The sequence below is a fragment of the Phoca vitulina genome, unplaced genomic scaffold (assembly GCF_004348235.1).
Source record: "Phoca vitulina isolate PV1807 unplaced genomic scaffold, GSC_HSeal_1.0 scaffold41, whole genome shotgun sequence".
NCBI classification, from domain to species: Eukaryota; Metazoa; Chordata; class Mammalia; order Carnivora; family Phocidae; genus Phoca; species Phoca vitulina.
Genome location: NW_022589744.1, coordinates 10,905,200 through 10,932,511, shown reverse-complemented (window position 1 = coordinate 10,932,511; position 27,312 = coordinate 10,905,200). Strand labels below are relative to the sequence as shown.

Sequence of the window (27,312 nt, the reverse complement as noted above, 5' to 3'; positions counted from 1 at the left end):
GAGCATCTGGTACGGGTCCTCCCTCTCTGTCCACTCCCAAGGCCTTCCCACCTCTTGGTTTCCAGCCACACGGACAAGCCTTTTAAAAATAGTACCTCGTCTCTGTAGTGCTCTACAGTTTACAAGGCGTGTTCACCATCTTTTATGCCAGTCCCAAGAGGCTGGTCTCACTTCAGAGACTGAGGAGTCCCCGGAATTAAATGGCCCAAGGTCACACAGCTAGTGAGCTGTGGGCTCGAACCCAGGGCTCCACGCCGGCTGCTGGTTTCTCCCAGGCAGCACTTGGCCCCGAGGGTCAGGTCTGGGGACACAGTCCTGGCGAAGGGAGAAGGGACCCAGGCGTCCCGCGCGCGGGCGGGCAAGGAGGGGCCTGGAGCGGGCGGCGGGGCGGGCCGGGGCGGGCCGGGGCGGGGCGGAGGCGGCGGGCCCCGGTGGGGCGGGCCCGCGCGGGCGGCGGCGAGCGCTCCGGCACAGCCGGCTGGCGAGCCCTGGGAGCCGGAGGCGCGGCGTGCAGCCCAGCCCGGGACGGAGCCGGGCGCCGAGCAGACTCCGGGAGGGCGCGGGGGCGGGGGCGGGGGCCGGGCCCGCTCAGCCCGCCAGGCCGCACCACCGACCGACACGGGCCCCGCGTTGCCCGGGCTCCGGTGCCCGCCGAGCTAGGACGGAGCGCGCCAGCGCGCGGGGCCGAGGCGCCGGGACATGCAGCGCGCGGGAGGCGGCCGGCGCGGGCTCTCGGCGCGGGCGCAGCGCCCCTTCCCCCCGGTGAGTGGCGGGTGGCGAGCCGGGGACGCCAACTTCGCCGCCAACTTGGGGCTGGGCTCGGGCGCCGCGCGGGCAAGGACGGCGGAGACGGACCCGGGACTCCCGGGGACAGTCTGGCCGGCGCCGGGAGCCCGAGGAGGGGGCGGCCGGGGACTCGGGACCCTCGGGGACCGGGCCTGGGGTTCGGACCCGGGCGGGCGGAGGGGAGGCGAGGCAGGGAGGCCGAGGTGACAGGCGCGCGGCGGACGCGAGGGAAGGACGCGGGTGAGGCGCCCGAGACGTTCGTCTCCCGGGTCGCCGAGCCCTCCAGCTCCTCCTTCGCTGGGCGTCCGGCGCCGCGGGGGAGGGGGCGGTGCGGGGACGCGGGAGTCTGGGCCGCCGGCCCCCGCAACTGTTGCTGCTGGAAGCCGCTGGGGCGGGAAGCTGGGCCAGGAGCGGGGGCCGCCACTGCGCGAAGGGAGCCGGAGAGGGCCTGGGCAGAGAGGACGAAAGGGGGCTGTCGGTGGCTCCGGGAGCTCGGGCCCCCGCCTCCCGGAGGTCTGCTGAGCACCTTTTGCGCGCCTCTCCCTTGACACCCCCGCCCCTTCACACGCTGCGAGTCCCCCCAGATCCTTATCCCACCCCCCACCCCCAGCTCTCCTTCTTCCGCTCCTCTGCCCCGCATAACGTTCCCTCCTCTGACCTCAGGGAATCAGCGCGGGCTTCACGGGGTGGTGGGGACCCCGGGCTCCGAGGGCGCAAAGGCGCAAAAAGAAGGCTGGACGAAGAGGCCCATGGGGGAACCGTGAGGCCCGGAGCGCTGGGCCCTGGCTGTCGCACCAGCGGGTTGCTCAGGTCTCCCGGGGCTTCGACAAGGATCCCCGACGGCGGGGAAGGGAAGCCCGGAGCCTCCTGCTGCGGAAGGCGTTTCGTGCCCAGGCCTAGGAGGGCAGGGCCAGGGGCTTGTGAAGGCAAGGAATCAAGCAGCCAGAAAATTCCCAAGGGTGCGCCCCACGACCCAAAGGAAGGTCCTGCTGCGTGAGCGAAGCGGGGATCCCAGCCGGGCTCCTGACACGGGCACTACCCTGGTTCCCAGTCCTGCCCCCCCGGCGGGACTTCTGGCTCGGTCCCCCGGCCCTCCCGTGGTGGTACCGCCCTCGCTCGGTCTCCGACCCAGGGCCACAGGGAAATCGAGGAAGGCTCATGTGCTCTGTCTTGTAGCCCGTCTAGTTTCTGGCTGCGCCAGTCGGTTTCAAGTCTGCTCCTTAACTCCGTCGTACTAAGAATTTGGATAGGAGCGTGAAGGGGACCCGGTAGATTGCAAACCAGATTTCTGGGTTCGCCCCAAGCCCTGGTATCCCGCCCACAGCCCCGCCTGCCAGGCGAGCTCTCCCCTCCCACCCCGCAACCTGCGGGGCTTGCGGGGAGTGGGGGTGGGGGACCTAGGAGCCGGGGACGCCTGCAGGGAGGGGGTGGGGTGTAGCAGCGCGGCGGGGGGGTGGGGGGGGCGGACGTGGTGCCCAGTTTGGCCGCCAGGAGGCGTGGCACGGGTCCAGGAGCCCGGAGTCGCCGCCGCCGCCGCATCGCGAGTGTCCTTGAGCCGCGGGTGACGGTGGCTCTCGCCGCTCGCGCCCCGTCCTCCCGCGGGGGGAGCCTGATGCCACGTTCCCTATGAATTATTTATCGCCGGCCTAAAAATACCCCGAACTTCACAGCCCGAGTGTAAGAGATTCCTGCCAAGGGGAGGGGGCGGGGCGCCCCCCGGGGGGCCGGGACGGAATCAGCGGGGAGGGGGAGAGTTAATCGTGGAGGGAGACTTTGGTGCCCGCGCCAGTGGAAGCGAGATGCAGGGGCAGTCTTCTCCCCTGACGCCTGGGTTCGGATTTTAGCTCAGCAAAAGTCAAGGAGGGAAGGAAACCCGACGGCAAAGTAGAGGCCGCTTACCAAAGGGCAGTGGATAGACGGGCAGAGCAGCTCGGGTCCCTCTGCTCCCCCGAAGCAGCGCAGTTGTGGGTGGGGCCCCTTCCTGGGGCCAAAGCTCCTGGCCTGGGAGAGGGGGGAGCCATCAGGGTCTGGGGTGTGAGTGTGAATGTGTGCACATCCGTGTGGGGGGAGTTTGCCTGGAAATGGGGGAGGGGGGCTCGGGGGCGGCAAGAAGAGCCGTAAACACATGCAAGTGCTCAGGGAGCTCAAGGTGATGCCGAAGGTTTCAGAGGATTGACCATCGCGATGGTCCCCTGGGCCTTTATGGGGTCCCAGTGTTCATTAACTTAGCCGGTTAGTGACAGGTGGGAGACCGTGAGAGAGTGAGGCTCCTAAGAAAAAGTCAGGTATGTGGCAGGGGCATCATTGAGTGGGCAAATACCTGCCAATCAGTGAAGTGGCCTAGCAGAGAGCTTCCCAACCCAGGGGTGGGAGGGAGGTAAGGTAGGAGGAAGGAGGTGGCCTACAGCCCCACCCAGACCCTATATCTTCTCACTGCACGTGTCCAGAGCCTGGGGGAACTAGGGCAGGTGCCCAGTGGGAGAGGGATTTAGGTTGGGCTCTGAAAATTCTGGAATTTTGTTGTGTAGACAAGAGAGAGGCTGTGGGAAGAGGACGTTCCAGCCTAAGGGAACAACAGAGCAGAGCCCTGGAGATGAGAACAGGGAGGGGCTGTCTGGCTAACAGACTGGCAGGAGTGTGGGCTCTATGGAGGGGAGACAATGGGTTGGTGTTGGGTGTGTGGGGCCCTAGTCATGGGACCGAGGTGTCTGGACTTCATCTGTGGGCATCAGGGAGCAGCTGTGTTGTGTGAGGAGGGGTGCAGCGCCCAGAAAAACGTTTCAGATCAGTGGGGCGGGGGGGGGGAGTGAGGTGGATGGGAGGTGGAGAGGTTTCGGGGACCAGGGCTGGGGGTACGACCCTCCTGCCTTGTGGGGGAGGCTGGGGGTCATGTGGTGATAAGACCCTGGGGTCTGAATCTCTTTGAATCTGCCCTTGGCCATTGGAAGCTCAGAGAGACTTGCCTGATGGGACCCCTCCCTCCGGAGGTATTCTGTGATCACTTCAGGTGAGAGCCACCACCTGCCTCGACTTCCTGTCCTTCTCAACCCCAATCCCAGAGGACACCTTCCCATCGAGGGAGTCTCTGGGGGTAGTGCCCCCCTGGAGTTGGGGGAGGGCCTGAGTCCTACATCTAGAGTCATGTTGTCCTAAAGAAGCAACGTGAGTGCGGCGGGTGTCATTGTAAATTTTCAGTGGCAACATTAGAAAAAGTAAAAGGAAACAGGTGAAATTAGTTCTAGCGGTTTATTTTGTTTAACTCAGTGTATGGAAAATACTACTTCAACATGTCATCAATATAAAGAATATTCCTGAGATAGTTTACATTCTTTTTCTCACACTCAGTCTTCCATATCCAGCCTGTATTTGACACTGACCTCGGACCTCAGTTTCCGGTGCCCAAAGTCACCTATTCTGGGCGGCACAGACGTGGAACTCAGCGCTGCGAGGCAGAGATGGGGGACCCTTGGGGCTGCCCGTGGGGGGGCGGGGCAGGGAACTTACCGGGCCTGGGCTGTGTGCCCAGAGATGGGCACAGAAAGGCCTGGGAAAGGGAGAAGCAAGCACGGCAGTGCCCTTTGCAGGTGTCACTTGAGGTCCCTGATTGGTGGTAGCTGCGGTCCTGTGGCCCTGACAAAAATGCTATCTTCTCAGCCTAAATTAAACTGGGTTCACCCTCGTCACCCTTTGTCTCTCCCCCATTCAGAAGTTTTGCTGGGGATATGATGAAGATGGAGAAGGTGGTGTAGGAGTGGACGATGGCGGCTGGGAGGGAGCGCTGCCTCAGTGAGCACCACTCACTGGCTTGGCTCTTGGTTCTGATCCAAAGCAATGATGTTTATTTGCAGGGATGCACATCACGCCCTTGGGTTAGGTCAGAAAAACCTTGCACACCGACGATGGCCTGGGGAAGCAGCTCATGTGGAAGACACCCCAGGGTTTCAGGAGACCCTGAGCCCTGACCAAGTTGGCGGTGTCACACTCCTGTGGAATGGTTGCTACTAGTTGAGGCCACGGGGGAAGGGTGGGGACGTCTGGTGCCCAGGAGGAGGGGGCTCTGTGCCAGGCAGGGCCACACAGAGCAGGGCCCTCGGGGCTGTTAGGCTCAGTTTAGGATGGAGAATATGGAGGCAGGGCAGAAAGTGTCACAGAAGCTACTCTCCGTCCCCTGGATGTGGGGCTGTCACCCGTAAGATGAGGGCTGATAGCAGTGGGCAACCTCCTTCCTGCTGCGACGTTGTTCCTGGGATTATCGCAAGAAAACCTAAGTGACTCCCCCAGGATCACACGGCCAGTAAGTGGCAGAGCTGGGACTTGAACTCAGGTCTGTCTGACTCAAAACTATGGACTTGGACACCAGACTAGCATTTTCAGCGTCCCTTTCTACCGGGGCAGAACCCAGACAGATGCGTTTCCAAACGCATGCTGTTCAACAGCAGAATGGAAGTGATGAGCACCTATGGGGACTCACATTCTTCCAGCCCCTGCCCCTCCAGGCTGCCCTGGGGACGCTCAGCTAACCTGTCTCTTTCTCTTTCTCTGTGTCTGGCTGTCTCTCCCTCTCTGCCGTTCTTTGTGGAGGGAGATTTTTCCCTCTTTTCTTTCCCACGGGATGTGTGTCTCTGACTCTGGGTGTTGCTCATCTTTTCTCTTTGTGCTTCTGTCTCCCTCCCTGTACCTATCCCGATCTCTCTTCAGGACCCTCCGGTGGACATGGGTGGCGCCCTGGGGCCGGCCCTCCTGCTCACCTCACTCCTCGGCGCCTGGGCAGGGCTGGGCCCGGGGCAGGGTGAGCAAGCCATGACGGTGGCCGTGGTGTTTGGCAGCTTGGGGCCACCGCAGGCCCAAGTTCGTACCCGCCTCACCTCCCAGAGCTTCATGGACCTGCCTCTGGAAATCCAGCCGCTCACCGTGGGGGTCAACAACACCAATCCCAGCAGCCTCCTCACCCAGATCTGCGGGCTCCTAGGTGCGGCCCGCGTCCACGGCATTGTCTTTGAGGACAACGTGGGCACCGAGGCCGTGGCCCAGATCCTGGACTTCATCTCCTTCCAGACCCACGTGCCTATTGTCAGCATCAGTGGGGGCTCTGCTGTGGTCCTCACCCCCAAGGTGCCTGTCCAAACTCATGTCCTCTCATCCCTTGGGCTGGGAGCCAGGCTGCCCAGGGAGAGACTTAGGTTCTGGGCAACTGGGATTGGGTGGGATCAGCAGGGAGGTGGGGGCTGAGGGTGGGACATGGGCAAGGCGGGGAGAAGGCTGTGGGAAGGATGTTCCCATGTTCTAGAAGATAAACTTTCCGGGCTGCTTTCACATTGTGTCTGGATGAGGGGGTGTGGGTGGCAAGCTCACCTCTAGCTTTGGTGGGCAACCCTGGTCCACCTTCTCTCTGTTTCTCTGGCCTTCTTCGGTCAAGCTCCAGACCCAGTGGCAGAGGGCCAGGCTGGGCAGAGAACCTGATGCAGTTAACCTGCAGGGAGACCATCCAGTGGCAGGTCACTGTCCCAGGCATGGGGGTGGCATGCCCTCACAGAGTTTGCATCCTGTGGTGAGAAAGTTCTAAACACACATTTGTCTGCAGTCTCAGCTGGGATAAGTGTTCTGAAGGAAAAACACAGGATGCCAGGAGGGTCTAAGAAGGCCCCCATTTGGGTAGGAGGTCGATCAGAGAAAGTCTCTTAAGAAATCATATCGAAGATCTGGAGGATGAGGGAGAGTTGGCAAGTTGTGTGTGTTGGGGGGGGGGAGGGAGGGGACAGTATTCCAGCCAGAGGCATCAGGTGGTGTGAAGGCAGCCAGGTGGAAGGAGCCGGGAGTTCTTGAGAGAAGGCTGGAGAGGAAGGTGAGATCCTGAGCACATAGGAAGATATTTAGGTTTTATCCTAAGTAATTGGGGGGCACAAGAAGGTGTTGAGGGGAGAGACCGATCTGGTTTGCCTTTCTTTATTTTTTATTTCTTTATTTTTTATTATGGAGAAATTTGAGCATACATAGAAGTAGAAGAGTATAATGACCCCATGTACCATCCACCCCCGACCAACACCGCCCCATCCTTATGTCCACCCACGTCCCCCTCTTCTGTGTCATTTTGAGGCAAAGCCCTATCGTCCCATCTGGAAATACTTCTCCATAATAGATAAGGGCTTCAAAACCAAACCACCATCCATTATCACATCTAAAAAACACAATTCCTTAACATCATCAAATATCCAGGCAGTATTCAAATTTCCCCATTGTTTCATAAACATTATAAATGCATATTTTTAAATGTGTTTGCTTGATCAAGAAACAAATCAGGTTTCCGCATAGTGATTGGCTGCTGTATCTTCTGAGCCTCAATCTCTAGGATCCTGCTCCATCTCTCTCTTTTTCTTGCAATTCGTTTGTTGAAGGAACTGGGTTACTTGTCCTTTAGGGTTGTCCCGGATTCGTTTTTTAAAAAGACTGGGACAGTCGCAGTGTGGTGAAATGTTGGGGGCCTGCAGGGGCAGCAGGGAGCCCACAGTTAGGAGGGGACTGTGCTAGCCCAGGCGCCAGCAGGCAGTGCCCTCTGCATTTGTGATGTGGAGGCGGTGGAGAGGAGGAACTTTCTCCTCGCCAGGGCTCCGTGGAGGATGCTGTTTTCCCTGTTATCTTTGGGCCCGACAGTAACCCTCAGCATGGTGGTTCCCTACCTTAACAAGGCTTTAGAAAAATACAGACGCCCAGGGTCCCATCTCTGAGATTCTGAGTCAGTTGGTCTGAGGCAGCGCTTCCCAAACTGGGGGGCTCAAGAATTACCTGAAGAGCTTGTTAAAATACAGATTCATGGGCGCCATCCTCAGATTCTGATCCAAGAGGTGTGCGACGCGCCTGAGAATGTGCATTTCCAACAAGCTCCGCGGGGGCGGCTGATGCTGCTAGGCTTTGATCCAGCGTTGCTCCGGTGGGGGCCCGCTTGAGTAGTTTTAAAAGCCCTCCAGGTGATTCTAATGGGCAGCAGGGGTTAGGAACCACGTCAGGGGCTGGAGGCAGGTGTTGCCGCACAGGGGCTCGCGGGGCGCGCGGCATCTTCATCGGGGGACTGCGGGAGGGAGCAGAAGTTGGGGCGGGGCGCGCCGCCCCTGCCCCGACTCAGGCCCCGCCCCCGCCCCGCCCCCAGGAGCCGGGCTCCGCCTTCCTGCAGCTGGGCGTGTCCCTGGAGCAGCAGCTGCAGGTGCTGTTCAAGGTGCTGGAGGAGTACGACTGGAGCGCGTTCGCCGTGATCACCAGCCTGCACCCGGGGCACGCGCTCTTCCTGGACGGGGTGCGCGCCGTCGCCGACGCCAGCTACCTGAGCTGGCGGCTGCTGGACGTGCTCACGCTGGAGCTGGGCCCGGGCGGGCAGCGCGCGCACATCCAGCGCCTGCTGCGCCAGGTGGACGCCCCGGTGCTGGTGGCCTACTGCTCGCGCGAGGAGGCCGAGGTGCTCTTCGCCGAGGCGGCGCAGGCCGGTCTGGTGGGGCCCGGACACGTGTGGCTGGTGCCCAGCCTGGCGCTGGGCAGCACCGACACGCCCCCCGCCGCCTTCCCCGTGGGCCTCATCAGCGTCGTCACCGAGAGCTGGCGCCTCAGCCTCCGCCAGAAGGTCCGCGACGGCGTGGCCATCCTGGCCCTGGGCGCCCACGGCTATCAGCGGCAGCATGGTGCCCTGCCCTCCCCGGCTGGGGACTGCCGTGGCCACCCCGGGCCTGTCAGCCCTGCCCGGGAGGCCTTCTACAGGTGGGCACCTGCCCAGGGCATGGGAGGGGGGCAGGGCGCTTCAGCGGACCTGGGCTGCAGTGAGCTTGGGCTCGCTGGCCACACCTCCCACCAGCTGTGTGCCTGGGGCCAAGTTACCTCACCTCTCTGAGCTTGGGCTCCTCAACTGAAAAAAAAAAGCCGGTGTGAGGGTGTGTTGAGGATTGTGGAGGGGGTGTGTCAATACAGGGAAGGAGAACAATAAGGGCACAGTCAGTGCTACCTGGTGGTGGTGATGGGGGTGAGGTAGAAGGTGGGGGAGGGGGCCTCTGGTCCTGGGCAGGGCTGGGGGGACACCCTGGTTTCTCTCCCCCACCGCAGGCACCTACTGAATGTCACCTGGGAGGGCCGAGACTTCTCCTTCAGCCCTGGTGGGTACCTGGTCCAGCCCACCATGGTTGTGATCGCCCTCAACCGTCACCGCCTCTGGGAGATGGTGAGAAGGGGGTGAGCCCAGGGTTCCTCGGTATCCTCTCATTTTGTCCCCAGCCCCTCTTGTCCCACAGCTGAGCAGAGGGTCCCTTCTGTCCTTCATCCAGCCCCTCATCCTTCAGGTCTCAGCTGAAGCATCTGCACTGCACCAGGGTGGGTGAAGCACCTCGGCTCAGGGCTCCCATGGCACCCTAGCCCCCCACCATGATAGAACTTGTCAAGCACTCCTCACAGAGTCCTGCCCCTGGGGGACTCACCCACAGCTATGCTGGCCAGACGGACATGTAAACATATAGAATTTGGGGAGACCAGTGCTTGAGGAGAGATACGTGCAAAGCATTATGGGGACACAGAGAAGGGCCAGAAATCAGTTCTGTCTTCAAAGGAGGGAACTGGGGAAGGAGTCACAGAAGTTGGGACATTTGGGCTGCACTGTGGAGGGCTGAGTAGGAGCCCATCAGGAAGGGATACTAGCCTGGTTTAGACAGAGGGGCAGAGGGTTTGAGGCATTTTTAAGTGATGTGTTTGGGGTGCGGAGGCTGAGGAGGAAGAGTGGGGTGAGGGGGGTAAGGTGGACCTGAGTGGGGAAGGCCTTGAGTACTGGGTGAAGAACTTTATACTGAGGTCGGGGTGGGGGGTGGGGTGGGCAGTGTGGTGAGACCGGCTCAGGTCTGGGCTCGAGCACGATGCGGTGGGCCAGCAGCGGTTTGGAGGCTAGATCAGTAAAGCGCAGGGACCAGAGGCTGGGAGGGGGCTGCAGGGAGCCCTCCCTTCTGGTCCATGCCCAGTCCCTTGCCCCGACTCTCCTGCTCCCCAAATGCTCCTGCCCCAGATGTCCCTAGGTTAGGGAGGGGGATTCTTGGGCCTGGCAGCCCCCGCCGGAGGCCCCACCTAGAGGGTGGGGGGATTTGGGCTGGGGGTCCCTGGCTGAAGCCGGTCGCCCTTTGCAGGTGGGGCGCTGGGACCACGGTGTCCTCCACATGAAGTACCCGGTGTGGCCTCGCTATGGTGCATCTCTACAGCCTGTTATGGACAGCCGGCACGTGACGGTGGCCACGCTCGAAGAGCGGCCCTTTGTCATCGTGGAGAGCCCCGACCCTGGCACGGGCGGCTGTGTGCCCAACACCGTGCCTTGCCGCAGGCAGAACAACCACACCTTCAGGTCCGCGAGAACACGTGCGAAGGCCCCGAGTGAGCTGTGTGCTGCCCCTCGATGGCAGGCGGGTGTGGCTTGTGCTTGGGCGGGGGGGGGGGGGCCACCTGCTAAACGGGGAGAAGCTGCCGGCTCTGACTCCTGGTGGTCTCTTGGTGGCAGCAGCGGTGACACAGCCCCCTACACCAAGCTTTGCTGTAAGGGCTTCTGCATTGACATCCTCAAGAAGCTGGCCAAGGTGGTCAAGTTCTCCTATGACCTGTACCTGGTGACCAATGGCAAGCATGGCAAGAGGGTTCGGGGCGTGTGGAACGGCATGATCGGGGAGGTAGGCCCGCCCCCAAGGTCCTCCTGAGCCCACCCCCCTGCCCGCTGGCCACCCCAGGCCCCACACATCGCTCACCACCCCTCGATGTTCCTGTGCTGGGGTCAGTCGGGGCGGGGCCTGGGCCCAGCTCCTGAGGCTCTCCCAGCTGGCAGGGAAGATGGGCTGTCACCAGTAATGCTCCCTGGGCTGGTCAGGACTGCAGTGGAGCTCTAAGGACCCCAGATAGGAACAGCCGACTCAGCCAGCCGGGGGGTGCCGGAAGGGTGGCCGGGGGCGGCTGGGGAGGGTGCTCCAGCCGGTGGGATGCCTCCTCCAACCCGGGCCTGGCCCCCGTGGCCCCAGGTCTACTACAAGCGGGCAGACATGGCCATCGGCTCCCTCACCATCAACGAGGAGCGCTCCGAGATTGTGGACTTCTCTGTGCCCTTCGTGGAGACGGGCATCAGCGTGATGGTGGCACGCAGCAACGGCACCGTCTCCCCATCGGCCTTCCTGGGTGCGGCTCGGGGTGGGCAGGGAGGGCTCCAGGGTCTGAGGGGCATGCTTGGAAACAGGGAGTTTGCGGTGGGCCTCAGAGGGCCAGCCCGGCAGCCGCGGGTGCCTTGGAGGTTGGCCGGAAGCCTGAGCTGCAGGAGGGTAGGACGGAGAGGGAAGAGGTGAAGCCCAGGTTCCATTCTGAGCCCGAGTGTTGGGTGAGGAGGGTGGAGGGGCCATGTGGGGGCAGGAAAGCTGGGAAGGCAGGCTGACTTTAGGAGATGCCTGGTAGGCTAGGACGCGCTAGGGGGGAAGCTTCCCAGGGAGTTGGGGGAGCTGACCCAGAGAGCGGGAAGTGAGGCTAGCTCGTGACCTGATGGGAATTCAGCATTTGTAGGGCAGCCCCTTTGTGCCAAGCCTCACACTAGCTGCTGGGGATATGGCCATAGTCCTGGGTGTCGCCAAGCGCCCTGTCAGGAGGTCAGTGGGACTTGCAGTGTGAGGTTCACAGAGAGCCATGAGAACAGGCCACCCTCAGCCAGGAGCAGAGGAGAGAATCCCCTTCCTGCTGTGTGGCCTTGAGCAAGTCACCAAACCTCTCTGAACAGGGTTCCTCAGCCACGCGTAGAAGACAACAGACCCCCACCCCGCAGGATGGGCATTGCTTCAGGGGACCCGTGCTTCCTGCAGTGATGCCTCCTTGCTCAGGGAGACTGAAACCACTGGGCAGACTGGTCAGAGCAGCTTAGTTGGTCTCCCCAGCTCCTGGGGCTCCCGGGCCCTGTCAGTACGATCCAAAGTGAGACTTGATCTCAGAGACCCTGATTCCAGGCAGAACAAGCAGCTCGTCCACGTCCGTGCTGGGCCAGGCAGGGCACTTCCAGAACAGGAGTGTGGTTGGCAGTGCTGGCAGGGGAGGGAGGAGAGGGAAGGAGAAGATGCCTTGGGCAAGCTGCCCTGGCTCTGTGGAATCTGGCCAGATGGGGGGGAGGAGGAGGAGGATGGGAGATGGAGCAGGTTGCAGGCCTTGCAGGCTGGGGAAAGGGACAGGGAGGGGAGAGCCCAATGGGTGTAAAGTCTCTTTCTGTGAAAGAAAGCTGTGGGTGGGACAGGGATCCAGGGGAGATGTGCAGTCAAAGGGAAGTTTCCTGGGGTGGGGTGATGGGATCTTGTCCCAGGGCAGAGGGGGCAGGGAAACCAAGAATCCCGGAGAGCATGACCTCCCTGGGGGGTGGGGGTGAGGGTTCTCTCCTGGGGCTCTGCTGCTCTGACAGTCAGAGACCCCTTGGCTCAGTCCTCCTGCCTGCTGGGCCCCACCCTGACCAAGTGGACGCCCCTGCCTGCACCCAGCGCTCTGGGCTGTGGGTGCGAGGGATGGTAGTGAGTCCTCTGAGCTGCCTCCCTCTGTTCCCAGAGCCCTACAGCCCTTCGGTGTGGGTGATGATGTTTGTCATGTGTCTCACTGTGGTGGCCATCACGGTCTTCATGTTTGAGTACTTCAGCCCTGTCAGCTACGACCAGAACCTCACCAGCGGCAAGAGTAAGCTCTCAGCTGGGCCTGGGAGGAGGGAGCATGGGGAGTGGGGGGGGCAGGGCTCAGGGCCTCAGGGACCCTGCAGAGCAGGCTGGATCCTGGGGGAGGTCTCTGGCTTGCGGACAACCAGCAGGGGCCAATCAGGTACATGAGAGAGAGAGAAACAAGGTGGGCTGGCTTGCCCTGGAGTGGGGATGGCTGGGGCCCCGCCCAGGACAGAGTGAAGAACTGGGTCCCTCTGTGCCCACCCTCTCACTCCCAGAGTCTGGGGGCCCATCCTTCACCATCGGCAAGTCTGTGTGGCTGCTGTGGGCGCTGGTCTTCAACAACTCGGTGCCCATCGAGAACCCCCGAGGCACCACCAGCAAGATCATGGTCCTAGTCTGGGCCTTCTTTGCCGTCATCTTCCTCGCCAGCTACACCGCTAACCTGGCCGCCTTCATGATCCAGGAGCAGTACATCGACACTGTGTCTGGCCTCAGTGATAAGAAGGTCCTGGGGCCGCAGCCAGCAGAGGGCAGGGGGGCCAAGAGCAGGGGCAGGCCTGTGGGACCCAGGAGGGGAATTTGAAATGGAGCAGGGAGCAGGAGGGAGCTGGGGAGCCTGGTGAGGAGAGGCTGGGACCTGGGGTGAGGGGGCGGAGGGCTCAGGTCCACCGACTGAGTGGCCTTGGATAAGTCTCTTCCTGACCTGGCTTCAATGTCACCATTTGTAAAACACAGGAGTGGCCTGGACAGTCTCTCGGGCTCCTGTGCCCTGGGCCCGGGGGACGGGCTCGGGGAGTGTTGGTGCCTGCAAGGCTGGACGGAGGGTGATGAATGGCGCCTGTCCTCTGCCCACAGTTTCAGCGGCCTCAAGATCAGTACCCACCCTTCCGCTTTGGCACGGTGCCCAATGGCAGCACAGAGCGCAACATCCGCAGCAACTACCGAGACATGCACACCCACATGGTCAAGTTCAACCAGCGCTCGGTGGAAGATGCGCTCACCAGCCTCAAGATGGGGTGGGTCCTCAGCTCTGCACCCACCCTCTGACTTCTCTACCCACATGCCTCCCTGATGACCAGCCTCAGCTCTGGCCCTTCCTGAGAGAAACAAGGTGGGGACATTGAGGCTGGGGTGTCCTGTAGGACTCCTGGGGAAGGGGGTAAGGAGGTCTTGGGGACAGAGTAAACTTTCAAGCAAAACTAGATGCCCACCATGGGGCCCAGAGATGCCGCTGAGGTCTTGACCAGGGTTCAGCCTTGGCCCGAGGTGGTGGTTGTGACTTTCCTAGGGTCCTAGGGGCATGGAGGGGCTGGGCAGAGAGGGCGCGTCCTCTGGGGGTGGAGAGTTCCCTGGTCTCTCTGAGAGGAGGGTAGGTGGGGTCCCCGAGCTATGCAAAGGGCTCTTCTCTGTATCCGGGACCCAGGAGAACCAGAGAAGGCTCTGCCCAGCCATCCCTCCTGGTCAGTGCTCAGCAGGCTCATATGGCCCAGATCCCTGTCAGGCCCCAGGTTTGGTGTCCCCACCTCACATGACCCCTGGCCTGTCCCCAGGAAGCTGGACGCCTTCATCTATGATGCTGCTGTCCTCAACTACATGGCAGGCAAGGATGAGGGCTGCAAGCTGGTCACCATCGGCTCTGGCAAGGTCTTTGCCACCACTGGCTATGGCATCGCCATGCAGAAGGACTCCCACTGGAAGCGGGCCATAGACTTGGCGCTCCTGCAGTTCCTGGGGGACGGTGGGTGCTGCTGCTGGGGGCTGGAGGCCCAGGGTTGGCCATGGAAGCTGAGGTGGGGACAGCTGCCTGATGGCTGGTCAGCATCTCCATTACTGTTCTCTGAGTCCCAGGGCCCGTGGGCAGGAAGAGGTCTCTGGGAGTGAGAGCTGGGCCCGTGGGTGGGGGTATTTGGAGGGACAGCATGAAGACCTGGGGAAGAGGTGGGCTTGCCAGGACTACATGGGAGTCCCTGAAGGGCAGGAAGACAGGAGGAAGCTCAGGCCACACGGTGGGGCTTGGGGGGAGGCTCAGATCCTCTCTCTTTTCTCTAGACCCCTGTCCCAACCACTTCCATCTTGAGATCACCTAGGGTAGTGCCAAGGGCCTGCCCAGTCCCAGAGCCGGGGGCCCAGGCTTGCCTTGGTACCAGCGGCTCACATGTGTAAGCAGTCCCGCTGAACCTGCCCCCAAACCCAGAGGCTTCAGCGCAGTAAGATAAAACTGATTTTCCATCAGTACCACAGAATGAGAATGATAGCAATGAAGGTGCTGTGGTGTCCTCGGGGGCCTAGGCCTTTTGTCTCTGTGTGCCCAGCTCCGTGCCTGGCATGGAGATGCCCCATAAGTTTGGCCCCAATGTGAATGATAACGTCAACCCAGCCAGCGAGCTTTTCCTGGGCATGTGGGCGGTGGGCACGTCAAAGGCTGGCCTCGCCTTCCCCAGCCCCCGCCTCTGCTTTTCTTTCTTCCTGCTCATTGACACCCCTACCCCCCAATCCTGCCCCTGCTGGGCTAGATCCCTGTGTGGTCCTGCAAGGGGGTGGGACCCTGGCTCCAGACCCCTCCTTGCTCCAGGTTTGGGTGAGCATTGGGAGGGTCTTTCCTGAGCCAGTTGTCCCCCCGCCCCGTCCCCACCCTTGCCAGGGGAGACACAGAAGTTGGAGACGGTGTGGCTCTCGGGGATCTGCCAGAATGAGAAGAACGAGGTGATGAGCAGCAAGCTGGACATCGACAACATGGCTGGTGTCTTCTACATGCTGCTCGTGGCAATGGGGCTGGCCCTGCTGGTCTTTGCCTGGGAGCACCTGGTCTACTGGAAACTGCGCCACTCAGTGCCCAACACGTCTCGGTTGGACTTCCTGCTGGCCTTCAGCAGGGTGGGTGGTGCCACCCCGCCCCAGGCAGGCCCCAGCTTTAGGGGCACCAACCCAGATTAAGTCAGAGCTAGCCATGGCCCCATTTACAGATGTAAAAACTGAGGGCCTGCCAGCATCACACAGCAGATGAGAAGCAGAGCCCTTCTGCAGCAGGCGGGGCAGTATCTCGGAGCTAGGCTGACCGGGGTCCAAACCCTCACTGCTATTGACAAGCTGTGTGCCTTTAGAAGAGAACCTCTTGGGCCTCAGACTGCTCCCGGGCAACTGCGCTCTCGGTTAAGGAGGCGCTTAACAAATGCTAGTTGCTTCCTAGGAGTCGGGGACGCCTGGGCTGGTGCTTGGACCGGGAGGTGCGCGGTCCCTGAGAGGAGCTGGCCGCTCATGGCTGTCTCCTCCCGGCTGCCCAGGGCATCTACAGCTGCTTCAGCGGGGTGCAGAGCCTGGCCAGCCCCGCGCGGCCGCCCAGCCCGGACCTGACCGCCGGCTCGGCCCAGGCCAGCGTGCTCAAGATGCTGCAGGCCGCACGCGACATGGTGACCACGGCGGGCGTGAGCAGCTCCCTGGACCGCGCCGCGCGCACCATCGAGAGCTGGGGCAGCGGCCGCCGCGCGCCCCCGCCGCCCGCCTGCCCCGGCCCGCGGCCGCACACCCCCCGCCCGTCCCCCGAGCCCAGCCCCACGGGCTGGGGACCGCCGGGCGGGGGCCGCGCCGCGCCGGGGCGCAGGGCCCCGCAGCCCCCGGGCCACCCCCCGACACCCAGGCCGTCGCTGCCCGACGTCTCCCGGGTGTCGGGCTGGTCGGCTCGGGAGGCGCGGCGGCAGGTGCGGGCCGGGCGCGGCGGGCGGCACCTCTGGGCCTCCGAGAGGCGCGCGCTCCCAGAGCGCCCCCTGTCGCCCGAGCGCTGCCACTACAGCTCCTTCCCTCGAGCCGACCGGTCGGGGCGCCCCTTCCTCCCGCTCTTCCCGGAGCCCCCGGAGCCGGAGGACCTGCCGCTACTCGGGCCGGAGCAGCTGGCTTGGCGGGAGGCCCTGCTGCGCGCGGCCTGGGCCCGGGGCCCACACCCGCGCCACGCTTCCCTGCCCAGCTCGGTGGCCGAGGCCTTCGCCGGGTCCAGATCGCTGCCCGCGGGGTGTGGCCGCCTGGCCTGTGGGCGCCTGGCGCAGGCGCCGCCGATGCGGCTGCCGTCCTACTGGGAGGCCTGCCAGGAGGGCGTGTGGGCGGGGGTCCCCGCCTGGCCGCACAGACAGCCCGCCTGCCTGCACGCCCACGCCCACCTGCCGCTTTGCTGGGGGGTTGTCTGCCCCCCTCTGCCCCCCTGTGCCAGCCACGGCCCCTGGCTCACTGGGGTCTGGGGGCCTCCGGGGCACAGGAGCAGGACCCTGGGGCTGAGCACAGGCTACAGGGACAGTGCGGGGCTGGAAGAGGTCAGCAGGGTGGCCTGTGGGACACACGGCTTCCCTGGACCTTGTACCTGGAGGCGGATCTCCAGCTTGGAGTCAGAAGTGTGAGGGGTCAGAGACTCTGGTTCATGGTCAGCTGGATTCTCTGCCTAGCGCTATCAGGGCTAGTGGGGGCAGGTGACTTGCACTTTTCTGGCTTCTGCCTTGAAATCCTGGCTGTGGGCCCCCAGTGACAGATGTCCTCTATGGTCAGTTCGGTGACCTCGGCAGGCTCAAGTCCTGGTGTGGGCTGGGTGGGCTCTTGCTGTCCTCTTATGCCCTTCCCACCTGTTCTGGAGTCACCGGGAGCACTGGGGTCTCCCTGCCCCGCCGTTAGCTAGTTCTTAGTCATGACTGCTGGGCGCCTGGCGTGGGAGCGTGGAGGCTGGAACTCGGGGTTAGGGCAGGGCTGTCCCACTCCTTACTCTCCCTGTCTGGAGTCTCTTCTCGGAGCATCTGGGGCATTAAACAAATCTTTTACAACCCACTGGTCCTGGCTGCCTCATTCTGCATTCCTGGAGGGGGCACACCACAGCCCGTAGGCAATAGGAGCACATTGGGGGTATCCCAGGCAGGGTATCTGCCTAGAGGAGCAGCTCCCTCTGGGGGAGTATCTGAGAGATGAGGCCGAGGGAGGGCTCTGGGCAGCAGAAGCCACTTGGTATTCAGTGCCGGCTCCTACCCACCCTGGAGCTGGATGCGACAAATGTGCTCAGCATGGGGGCTTGGGTGGTGATGGATGGAGTTCATCCTTCAATCTCCTTGAAAAGAGAGGCTTATGCCAGGGGCTGTGGGTGTCCTGCCTTGCCAGGGGTCCACCTGGGAGCCTGACAGTGTATCAGTGGGAATGGGAGGTCTGCTGGGGGGAGTCTCCTGGGCTCTCCTGGGCCCTGGCTGGCTGTATTCTCTCGGTGGTGAATGTGTGGGGCTCTGAACTGCCTGCCGGCTCTGGAAGTCTGGCAGAGGCAGCGTCTGAGATCAGACACGGCTCAGTCTTGCTGGTGCCAGGGCTCTTCGTGGGGGTCAGAGCCCCAGGTCAGAGAATCTGCCGGATGTCTCAGTCCTTCATTGTCCCTCTGGGCTCCCCACCCCACCTCCTTGCTCTGTCACATGTCATCAGTCCTGGACCATCTAGAAGGCTGGCTCTTGGTGAAGAATTGTCAATGCTTTCCCATCTGTGGTTGTGTTCAGCTCCCACAATGACTCCATACAGCAAGCGAGCCCTCATTCTCCCATTCATTCCACAAACACGGTGTGATTGGTGCCGTCAGACCTTGTCCAAGTGTGCACATGGAAAGCCTGGGGCCTTGCTGTCCTTGGCAAGTTGGGTGAGGCAGGGCAGAAATTACCTCCCTGTAACAGGGAGGAGGCCGGGGAGGGCAGTGGTCGAGGCCGACACCACAGGCAGCCCCTGCCCCGTGCCCTTTCCCACACCGCTCTTGCTGGTTCCCTGTCTCCCAGCACTCCATGACCGCAGGTGGAGGGAGCCCTGAAAACTGAAGTTTTTTGTTTGGTTTTAGGCATGAGAGCAGCTGAAATGGTGGGAGTGGGAGAAACTTTTTTTTTTTTTTTAAGATTTATTTGAGAGAGAGAGCAATTTAGCAGACTCTGCACTGAGTGTGGAGCCTGAGTCCGGGCTTGATCTCATGACCTTGAGATCGTGACCTGAGCCTAAACCAAGAGTCAGACGATTAACCGACTGTGCCACCCAGGCGCCCCTGGAGTGGGGGATGGTTCTAACACTGCTCCTTTCCTGGCTGGAGAGCCAGACTCTGCCAAGAACGGGCGTCCGTTGCAGGCAATGTCACTTCCTCGGCCCTATGGATCTTCACGGATCCAGGTCTCAGCCACAGGTGGTAAATGTGGGTCTGGGTGAGAGCTCGGGGCCAGTGCCCTGGGAGTTGACCTTGACTACAGCCACGGGTGGTGAGAGAGTTAACCGTTGGCTACCAGCCCCTGGACCGGACCCCTCCTGCTCCCTGAATCTGAGCGCAGCTCTGGGTGGAAGGCTACAGCAGGTAAGCTGGGAGGAGTCTTGAGGTCCAGGCTGCTCTCCGCTCACTGCCCAAGATCATTAATAACCAAGAACCGGAAAGATAATTAAAAGCCAAATGTGGAGCTGAGCCTACTGCTGCCTGGCTCCAAGGAGGGGCCAATCCTGCTCTTGGAGCCAGGCTCTTGGCTGCCTCGTTCCTGCTCTAGGAATGTATTCTGGGGAGAAGTGAGCCCCATGGTAAGTGGAGGCAGGGAGGACGCCTCCTACAGGTTCAGAGCTTGCTTGGCCTGGCTCCCCAGCCTCCTGCTCGGAGCCGTGGTGCCCCCTGCACCTCCGGGGGAGGACCAAGGAATGGCCCTGCACTATTGAAGAGGGCAGAAAGCCTGACAGGGGAGAGGAGGGAGCCGTGGCGCCAGGCCAGAGACGATCAATCATCATAAACAAGGGCCTGACTGTGTAGCAAAGAGCAAGCTGAGTCCACCCAGACACCAGACACCTGGATGCTGGCTTTTTCTTTTGGTGGGATACGAGAGGAGGGATGCCCTGGGCCACCTGTCTCACCCTGCTGCTGCGTGCGTTTCCTCGCCTGGCTTTCCTGGGAGCTCACTGTCCACACCACCGCTTTCCTGGGGCCTGTGAGCAGGCAGGGGGCACAGGGCTTAGCCAAGGGCAGGCATGATGGCCTCGGTCAGGATACCTGGGCTTCAGTCCCGGCTCCAGAACTCTCCAGCTGGGCCCCGGTTTGGCTCTTAAGTTCCCTGGAGCCAGAGAGAGACCACTTTCTCCCCCAAAGCCCTCTAGGCCCTGAAGAATTCAGACCAGTTTCCCGTTTCTGAATTGTAGCCGGCAGTTGCCGCAATTCCGCAGCAGGCTATGAAATCAGCAGGTGCCGGGGACCCAAACCAGGGTCTTCAGTGAGTCCTGGGTCTGTGGCGACAAGCAGTTATGGCTGGCAAGTGATAAGAGAGCCGAGCATCAGTACGTCATAGCTTTATTGAGCACGTTTGTGCCAGGCACTAAGCTCAGGACTTCAGTTCCCACAAGTGGTCGGCGGCGCAGCTACAACTGCTTCCCTGTTACAATGACGGGGACGGGCACGGAGGCTTGCCGTCTGCAAGGGGCAGCTCTGACTCCTTGATCCACGTTCTCAGTCCCTAAGTTAGGCCCAGGTTCATGCGGAAAGCACCCAGCACCATGCCTGGCACATACCAAGCACTCAGGAAGCTATTCTTCCTTTCTCCCACCGACACCGCGAGCCCCAGCCCCGGGCGGGTGTGGGGGAGGTGTGCAGAGCTCTCTCCTGCAGTCCTGGGTCTCGGTTTCAGAAGAGCAGCTTCTCAGTGGCTGTTAGCATGGCCAACTTGGGGTCAGCCCTTCCCGGGAATCGGACGCCACACCAAGACAGGTGGAGACAGGTGTGGTCACACGCCCGAGGGCCGGGCCCTGCCAGGCTCCTCCCCCGGGGCTGGATTCCCCTGAGGTGGGGCGCAGCCCCCATCCTCCACCACTCTGACTTTAGTCTGCCTATTGCCGAGGCTGCTCCCGGCCTCCATGTGGCGAGAACAGCTGTGTCGCTAAGGGCCTGGCAAGGTGCCCGCTGCCCACCTTCCACCACTCAGCAGTGCCTCCCAGCCTGTCACCTGCCATCTGCCCCATCCATAAGACCGTAGCCGCCTCTCTGGCCTCAGGTGAGGGAACAGGCAGGAGCCCCTGGACCCAGGGCCCGAGGGATCGCGGACTCCCACCTTGGCCCAGCCTGCCCTTGGGGCCCGTCTGGGTGAAAGGCACCAGGTGGAGGCTGTTGAGTTATGTGCTCCTCCACAGCCACATCTGTACCCAGGCCAGGCCCGGCGTGCCGCCTCCTCTGCCCTCCCTGCCAGTGGCCCCGGGGGCCCATCTGTAAAATGGAAATCATGATCCCACTCGCCCACCTCGCCACGCCGATGTAAGCACTTGCGGCCAAGCGTGCCTGACGCACTGGGTGAACAGGCATCATCGGGGGTCTGTCTAGCTCCTGGCGGTCCCCCCCCCCTTGCTCTAAGCCGCCCTGGCTATCAGTAGAGAGGAAGGCGACCCCATCTGACCTCCAGGTGGTCAGACAGTAGGTGAACGCCGAGGAGCAAAGGAGCCCAGACAGCGGCGGTGGGGAGTACCCTGGCTTACCGACAGTGACGCGGCCACTTAGGGCCGATTCGGTCCCTCCAGGCCTGAGGCTGCCGGGCTCGGAGGCGGGGAATGCAGCCACCGACCGGGCACTGCTGTATGCCTCCAGATTGTCACATAAATCAACCTGGGCTTTATGATGCTGATAAACTCACGTCCAGTATTTGGTTTGGAGCCTGGGGCGGCAGGATGATTTAATTTGCTTTGTCCTTAAGCAAGAGGGGATGTAACTGGAGAAGGGGAAGTACAGATGTTTTGCGTTTTTAGCAAACAGCTGGGCAGCTCCAGGTGGGGCTGGAGCCTTGGAGTGCCCTGCTCTGCCCACCGGGGGCTGGAGCCTCCTGGGAAGAAGTTGCCGTGGCAGATGGGGAAGGGTGGTCTAGTGTTCACATGGATGGAAAATCACAATACTTGGGGACGCACTAAGAAGTGTACAACAGTGAGAATGCAGACCACGGCCAATCACGCACGACCCGGGGTTCTCACGGGCTGTGGCGCCAGGGGCCAGGGCGGGGGGGGGGCACTGCCTGTGGACTCCCCAGTTCACACATATCCCAGGTCTTCCTCCCTCTCCCTCCAAGACCACCATGGGCCCCAGGAGAGCCGGCGTGGTCACTGTCCAAGGTATGAATGCCGCGCCGTGCCGGAGGCTGTGAAGGTTCCTGAATGTGGGCTGAGCAAGGCACTGAAATCAAAAGGGGGGGCTGGTTTGGGGACCTGAAGCCCCACCCCAGACAGGCAGCTCCAGGTCAAGCTGCTCTGGGCTCCAGGACAGGTGGGCCAGGCCCAGGGCTGGGGGGACGCCAGGGAGGGTCAGGAAGGACCCCCAGGTCCTGAAGCAGAAGGCACACTGAAAATGCAGAGTTCACTAGTCACCTGTGTTTCCAAGGAAGGCTGGCCCAGCAGATGCATGCATGCTTGTGACAGGGATGGGGCCACAGAAGAGCTGGTGAGGTGGCTAGAAACTCACCCCTCCTTCCATGAGAATGGTGCCTGGTGCCCCATCTCACTCCACAGCACCCAAGGCTCATGGAGAGCATGTGGCTCAAAAGGGAGCCACCTTTAGTACTCGAGTGGGGACAGCCAAGCCTGCTGCTGCCCCACAGGCCTGACCTCTTAGAGGGTGGGAAGCAGAGCCCCCTCACTGCCACATGCTCAGGGTGCTCCCAAGCCACTGTCATGGTGGCTGGGGGTGGCTCCCTTTCGTGGTCCTTATACAGGAGACCCCACGGGCCCCATGGGGCAGTCAGGAGAGCAGCGGATCCCTTTGAGGGGTCACAGCTCTGGGCTTAAACCGTCCCCTGGGCTGAGTCATCACGGGCTCAGGAGCTCAGGACTGGTGCTGGCACCCACGGCAGGGGCCCTCACAGCGACAGTCCAGGGACCCTGGTGCCGATCAGCACTTCCTGTTCTTGTCATGGGGGCTGGCCAGGCCCTCCCCCAGGAGTGGCACCTGGCCACTCCAGGCCTGAGGGGAAGGTGGGACCTGGCAATCCTGGTGGGGAGGAGGCTTAGGGCCTGGGACTCGCCCTGAGGCAGCAGCTACCCGGCAGATTCCCCAGACTAGGACGCACGAGGGGCTGGGACAAAAGAGGAGGGGACGTGGCGTCTGGTATGAATAGTGGCAGTGCCAGCCAGCACTGTGTCCCCACCGTGCGGGGGAGGAGGCTGCCCCTGGCGGTTGTCTGCTGGGGCCTGTGCGTAGGGCGGTGGCCAAGCCCGGAGTCTGGGGCAGCTGTGTGCTCAGGCCGTGCCGCTCGGCTGGCCAGGGGCAGCTCCACGCAGGGGAACCCGGGGGGAAAGGTTGCCCAGTGAGTGACGCACAGTACAGACCGTGCAGAATCCTGGTGGGGGGAGAAGACCCCCGGCCAGAGATGTGGAGGGTCCCCTCCAAGAATCCGGCCTCGCCCACCCCAAGGAACCCTGGGAAGGAGCTAGCTCTTGGCTCTGCAGGTGGGGAGGTGAGCGGGGGCGCCGGAGTGGTCTCTTACCACCAGACACATCCTGCCATCAGACCTTGGTCTCGCTGAGGACGATGTTGGCGGTGACGAAGAAGAAGCAGGAGAAAGCCCAGGACAGCACAAAGCCCACCCAGAAGGTGTGGCGGAAAGGGGACCTATGCTTGTTGACGGTCCCGTGGCCCAAGGTCAACTGGGTGTCCTTGCGGCAGTGGTACACCAGGAAGGCGGGGATGACGTACTGGATGCCCGTGCCTGCGTAGGCCCCCGTGATGCCCACCAGGGACTCCAGGTCATGGGTGCAGAAGGCCACCAGCACCGGGGGCAGCAGGGTGATGGTGGGGAACACCACGCGGTCCACTACCCAGGGGTACGTGCCCCCCTCACGGTGGAAGAGCGTCTTCCAGTTGTTGCGGAGGGTCACGGCGATGATGGGGAAGTTGGTGCTGATGGTGAAGACGGGGAAGAGGCCCAGGAAGAAGCGCACGGCGGCCACGCTCACGACGTCACAGCGTGCAAAGTTGAGGGTGTACATGTCCATGAGGCTGTCGCCGCGGAAGCAGAAGATGGCGGTGAAGCAGAGGAGGCCATAGAAGGCGAGGATGAGCACGTAGTCCAGGAAGACCAGGCATGTGAGGTGGCGCTTGGAGGACACAGGTGTGACGAGGGAAGGCAGAGAGTGCTGGCACATGAAGGAGTAGACGCACACGCCGAACAGGTTCCGGAGCCCGGAGAGGTCAGCCAGGGGCGGGTGCCCCTGCCGGTGCCCGTGCCCGATGCGGACCAGCGCCAGCACGATCATGATGGCGAAGGCTGGAAGACAAGAGGGCAGTCAGCCAGCTGAGCGGGAACCGGCCCTTCCCCTGGAGAGCTGTTGGTGTGGTGGCGCCTGGCGAGAGGCCGGAGCTCCAGGTCGGCAGGGGCTGCTGACCGGGGCTGCTGACCGTGCTCCCTCTCCCCAGGGCATGAGGGAGGGTCTGTCTCGGGGGATCTGGGCGTGAGAAGGGGCTGTGCTGGGGCGGTGGGCAGGGCGGCCCCGCACCGCCTTCTCTGAGGAGTGCGTGCTCCTGGCCGGGTGCCGCTCGGCTCCCTCGCGGGGCTTTCTCGGGGCCTCCTCCGCTCGCTGGCCTGGAGCGGGCCGGGGCAGAACTCATGTTCACTCTCCCTCCCTCGGCTGAAAGAGGCCGGCCTGACTGAGGCACAGGGCCCCTCCCCGCGGGGGAGGCTGGGGGTCTCCCCACTGTCCCCTCAGGCCACATCACATTCCCTGGCTCCCCGGAAGGAGGCCTTTCTCCTGGGACTCACAGAAAGCCAGACCAGTGTCTTCCCACAATGACACTTGGGAGTGGGAATGACAGGAATGGAGCTGTCTGGCATAGGGGACAGGAGTGGGGAGGGAGCAAGGGAACAGGCCTGCGCAAACTGCCAACGAAGAAGATGATTTGTTTCTTCCTCAGCCCGCTCCTGTCCCCGCAGCTCCTAACTCTGGGCGCTCCACGACCCTCCCTGCTCCAGAGACGCTGCCTTCCGAGCTCTGGCAGGTCAAGGGGAAAGCGGAGACCCAGCTCCTCCTGTGGGCTCTCAGCCCAGCGAGCTGTCTCTGGATTAACCCCTGGAGGGCGGAGAGGGGGTGACAGGACAGCCCGGGACGCAGGCAGCCTGGCTCACCAGATGTCTGGGGCTGAGCGCAGGAGGGGTGTGTGGGACAGAGATCTGTGCGGAGGAACCGCACCGCAGCAAGTGCGCTGGGCCAGGGTGGAGGTCGAGTCCCCTGGGGGCCAGGTCACAACGCGAGCTGAGCAGTCAGATGGCTACAGCTGGACGACCGCGGGAGGTGGGGACCTGGGGCCGCCCGGGGACAGCCTATTCAAGAGGCCGCGGCTGACATTTCTGCGAGATTCAAACCCTGCTCTGCCACCATCTCAGGTGTCACCTCGTGGCCTGGTGCCACTCACAGCTCGGAACGAGTTGAGTGGAGAAAGCTGTCCCTGTGGCTCAGCCTCAGGGCCCCAGGCGCGGCGGGAGAAGGCAGAAAGCCAGCAACTCCGAGTCACTGAGTCACGGCTGCCTCCAGCCCCGGATGCTGGCTAGTGCCTCTCTGCCCCCCTTCCTCCTCAACGCTCCATCTCCAGGGAGTGCTGGGACCTGCACGCTTGCTGACCTCAAGCCCCGGGCTTTCCTTACTGCAAATACACCAAGGCACGGAGGTTTCCAAGACAGGAGGAGTTTTTAAAGCACACGGAGGCGTGGGCAACCTCCATCCTGAAGGTATAGCTACTGACGGGTGGCTTCTGGAGTCACCGTCTTGGGAGCTGTGTGTCATTAGGTCAATGACGATATGGGACATTTTCTAGAACTTTCAGGGTGGCTTACAAAGGCGTGGCTATGGGAGATAAGAAAACATATCTCACAATCCTCTAGCTATAATTAGGCTTACATCACAACGCTATCACCTGGATTAGTCACCCACCTTGTTCTCTTACTCAAGTCTATTTCCAAAAACTGGATCTACCCCCAAGGGCTAGATGCTGGATCCTATCCAGGAATGAAGATGCTGGAGGCTCTTAGGAGGCGATTCCAGCATTAAAAAGTGGCAGCTCCTGGAGAAGGCCCTGGAGGGGGACAGTCTCACCTGGGGGCCCTCCCCCGTGAGCCCCAGTCCCGTCAGCCACACGCTGCGCCGCTTTGTCAAAAGCTTACATAAGCCGTGTGCCTCAGCAGCACGGGGAAGCAGAGGTGCTCCATTTGCCCCCTGGATCCTGACCCAGTGCCTGCTGGGTGCCCCTTAATGCTCCAGTCGGGGGGAAGAGGGGCATTCGTCAGAGCTGCATGTGATGAGCACACCGCTCTGAGCTGAGCAGCTCTTCTGAGGAAGGGCACACACACGATGTCTCCGGAGCAGACGCCCGAGGAACACCGCCCGGGCTTGGGATGCACTGAGGACTGGCTCTGTGAGAGGAGCCCCAGCGAGCCCTGGGAAGGGGCAGTGGAAGTATGAGGCCTGGGAGCCCTTTGGGTGCCCCCATCCCTGCCCGACCCCGTCACTGCAAGGACACAGGGTGGGTGCTGGCCTGTTCAAAAGAAACCAGGGATGCTCTGGACTTCATGTTGTAACGGAGGGACAGAGAGGGAAGGGACCGGAAGGAAGCAGGAGGGCCAGGTCCTGGACTAGAGGCATCAGGACTCACCCCTGCACTGCAGTCCAGCCCCTCCGCTTGTGACCACACCTCCTCGTCCCTGGCTCCTCCCTCCCGCGTTCACTGGAGGAGCAGAGTTCAACAGCCATCTCCTAGATTGATGGTCCCATCCTTGGGAGACAGCTGCTCCCCAAACTCATTAGGCCTGGTAATAAATCAGGATGAAAGGAGGGTGACAGGGTGTGAGCGACAGACTCTGTCAGAAAGCATGACAGAGAGCAGGGTTCTGAACGAGCACACTGATGCCGGAGACATGGCCAGCCACCGCCAGAGACCCTTGTGCCCACCTGGCCACGGCTGTGTGGGAGGTGTGGACAGACACTGGACAGAGCAGTGAGCGCTCCCCGACGTCTTGCTGACCGGGGCCTGCAGTTCCCGGAGGGCAGGGGTGCCTGGCTTCTCTCTGACCCTCCCAGGCCGTGCTCAGAGAGCCCAGGGGAGGGGACCAGGGTCACAGCCCACATCCACCTGCGACCTCGCTGGAACTCACACTCCAAGGGGTGAGGAGATGCAGCGAGTTGCTGGGGATGATTCTGTGGTGGGGAAGGAGGTGAGGGCCTGACACATGTCACATGAGGAGTGGCTGTCGGCCTTGGGTGGCACAGCTGTGAGGTGAGGAGGCAGGACAAGAGACTTCTCTTTAAATAGCTGAAGTAACAGCCCATGTGAAAAACTTGCACTTGTTTCGTGTAACTCACAGCTCGGCCGGGACCACCCACCCACCCACCTGACAAAGCCGTGCTGAGTGCCCACGCGGGCCGGCACTGTTCTGGGCACCTGGGGCCAGTGCACTGAGCAGATACAAGCCCTGTCCCTTGGGAGCCCACCATCAGCCCAACCGACAGAAGTTGCAGAGACAAATTACAATAAAAGAGAGAACTGCTAACAGCCACATTAGCGGCAGGGCAGGTGATGAGATCCCCATTGTGGGAGGAGTCCAAGTCCTATCCAAGCCCACGGGCAGAAGACCAGCCGGGGGTCGCAGAGGGAGACCGGGCCTCAGGACAAGGTTCTGGCAGCAGGAGGCCAGAGGAGGAGGGGCTGGAGGCAGGCCCCCCTCCCACACCGGGAACATCTCCATTTCCAAGCTCCCACCCTAGTGACTTGGCCTAGGAGGTGTGCGACCCTCACCCGCTTACTCTGGCTGCTGCTGAGTTCCAGCCGCCGGCCTCACCACGTCCACCGGCTTTGGGGGCGCAGCCTGCCCCCCGGCTCCCGCATGTCCAGTCCTCG

The 27,312-nt window shown here is 62.2% G+C and overlaps 2 protein-coding genes across 6 annotated transcripts in view; one reads left to right on the top strand and one right to left on the bottom strand.

The window, feature by feature from the left end:
• Nucleotides 1–722: 722 nt before the first annotated feature.
• GRIN2C (glutamate ionotropic receptor NMDA type subunit 2C) lies at nucleotides 723–17,398 on the top strand. The gene is made up of 13 exons (XM_032429761.1): nucleotides 723–762; nucleotides 5,485–5,898; nucleotides 7,928–8,526; nucleotides 8,866–8,980; nucleotides 9,927–10,138; nucleotides 10,292–10,457; nucleotides 10,800–10,953; nucleotides 12,346–12,471; nucleotides 12,728–12,957; nucleotides 13,308–13,468; nucleotides 14,003–14,190; nucleotides 15,094–15,326; nucleotides 15,734–17,398. The coding sequence occupies exons 2-13, from the start codon at nucleotides 5,500–5,502 to the stop codon at nucleotides 16,832–16,834; spliced, it is 3,684 nt and encodes a 1,227-aa protein (XP_032285652.1). The 5' UTR covers nucleotides 723–762; nucleotides 5,485–5,499; the 3' UTR covers nucleotides 16,835–17,398.
• Nucleotides 17,399–19,383: 1,985 nt separating this feature from the next.
• Nucleotides 19,384–27,312, bottom strand: part of TMEM104 (transmembrane protein 104) — a 55,125-nt gene continuing 47,196 nt past the window's right edge. For 4 of the 5 annotated variants that reach the window (XM_032429595.1, XM_032429596.1, XM_032429599.1 and 1 more), the window contains one exon: nucleotides 19,386–23,695. In XM_032429595.1, the coding sequence (XP_032285486.1) occupies nucleotides 22,935–23,695 (761 nt within the window). In that variant the 3' untranslated portion in view covers nucleotides 19,386–22,934. Of the gene's footprint in view, nucleotides 23,696–27,312 lie in introns of all 5 variants that reach the window. The other variant, XM_032429598.1, reaches the window with a different exon arrangement.

Bases quoted from the DNA above. Each gene is read 5' to 3' on its own strand.
- GRIN2C (XM_032429761.1), top strand. From the start codon at position 5,500: ATGGGTGGCGCCCTGGGGCCGGCCCTCCTGCTCACCTCACTCCTCGGC. The intron at 8,527-8,865 runs GTGGGCACCTGC...CCCCCACCGCAG, and splicing joins GCCCGGGAGGCCTTCTACAG to GCACCTACTGAATGTCACCT. The intron at 12,958-13,307 runs GTCCTGGGGCCG...CTCTGCCCACAG, and splicing joins CTGGCCTCAGTGATAAGAAG to TTTCAGCGGCCTCAAGATCA.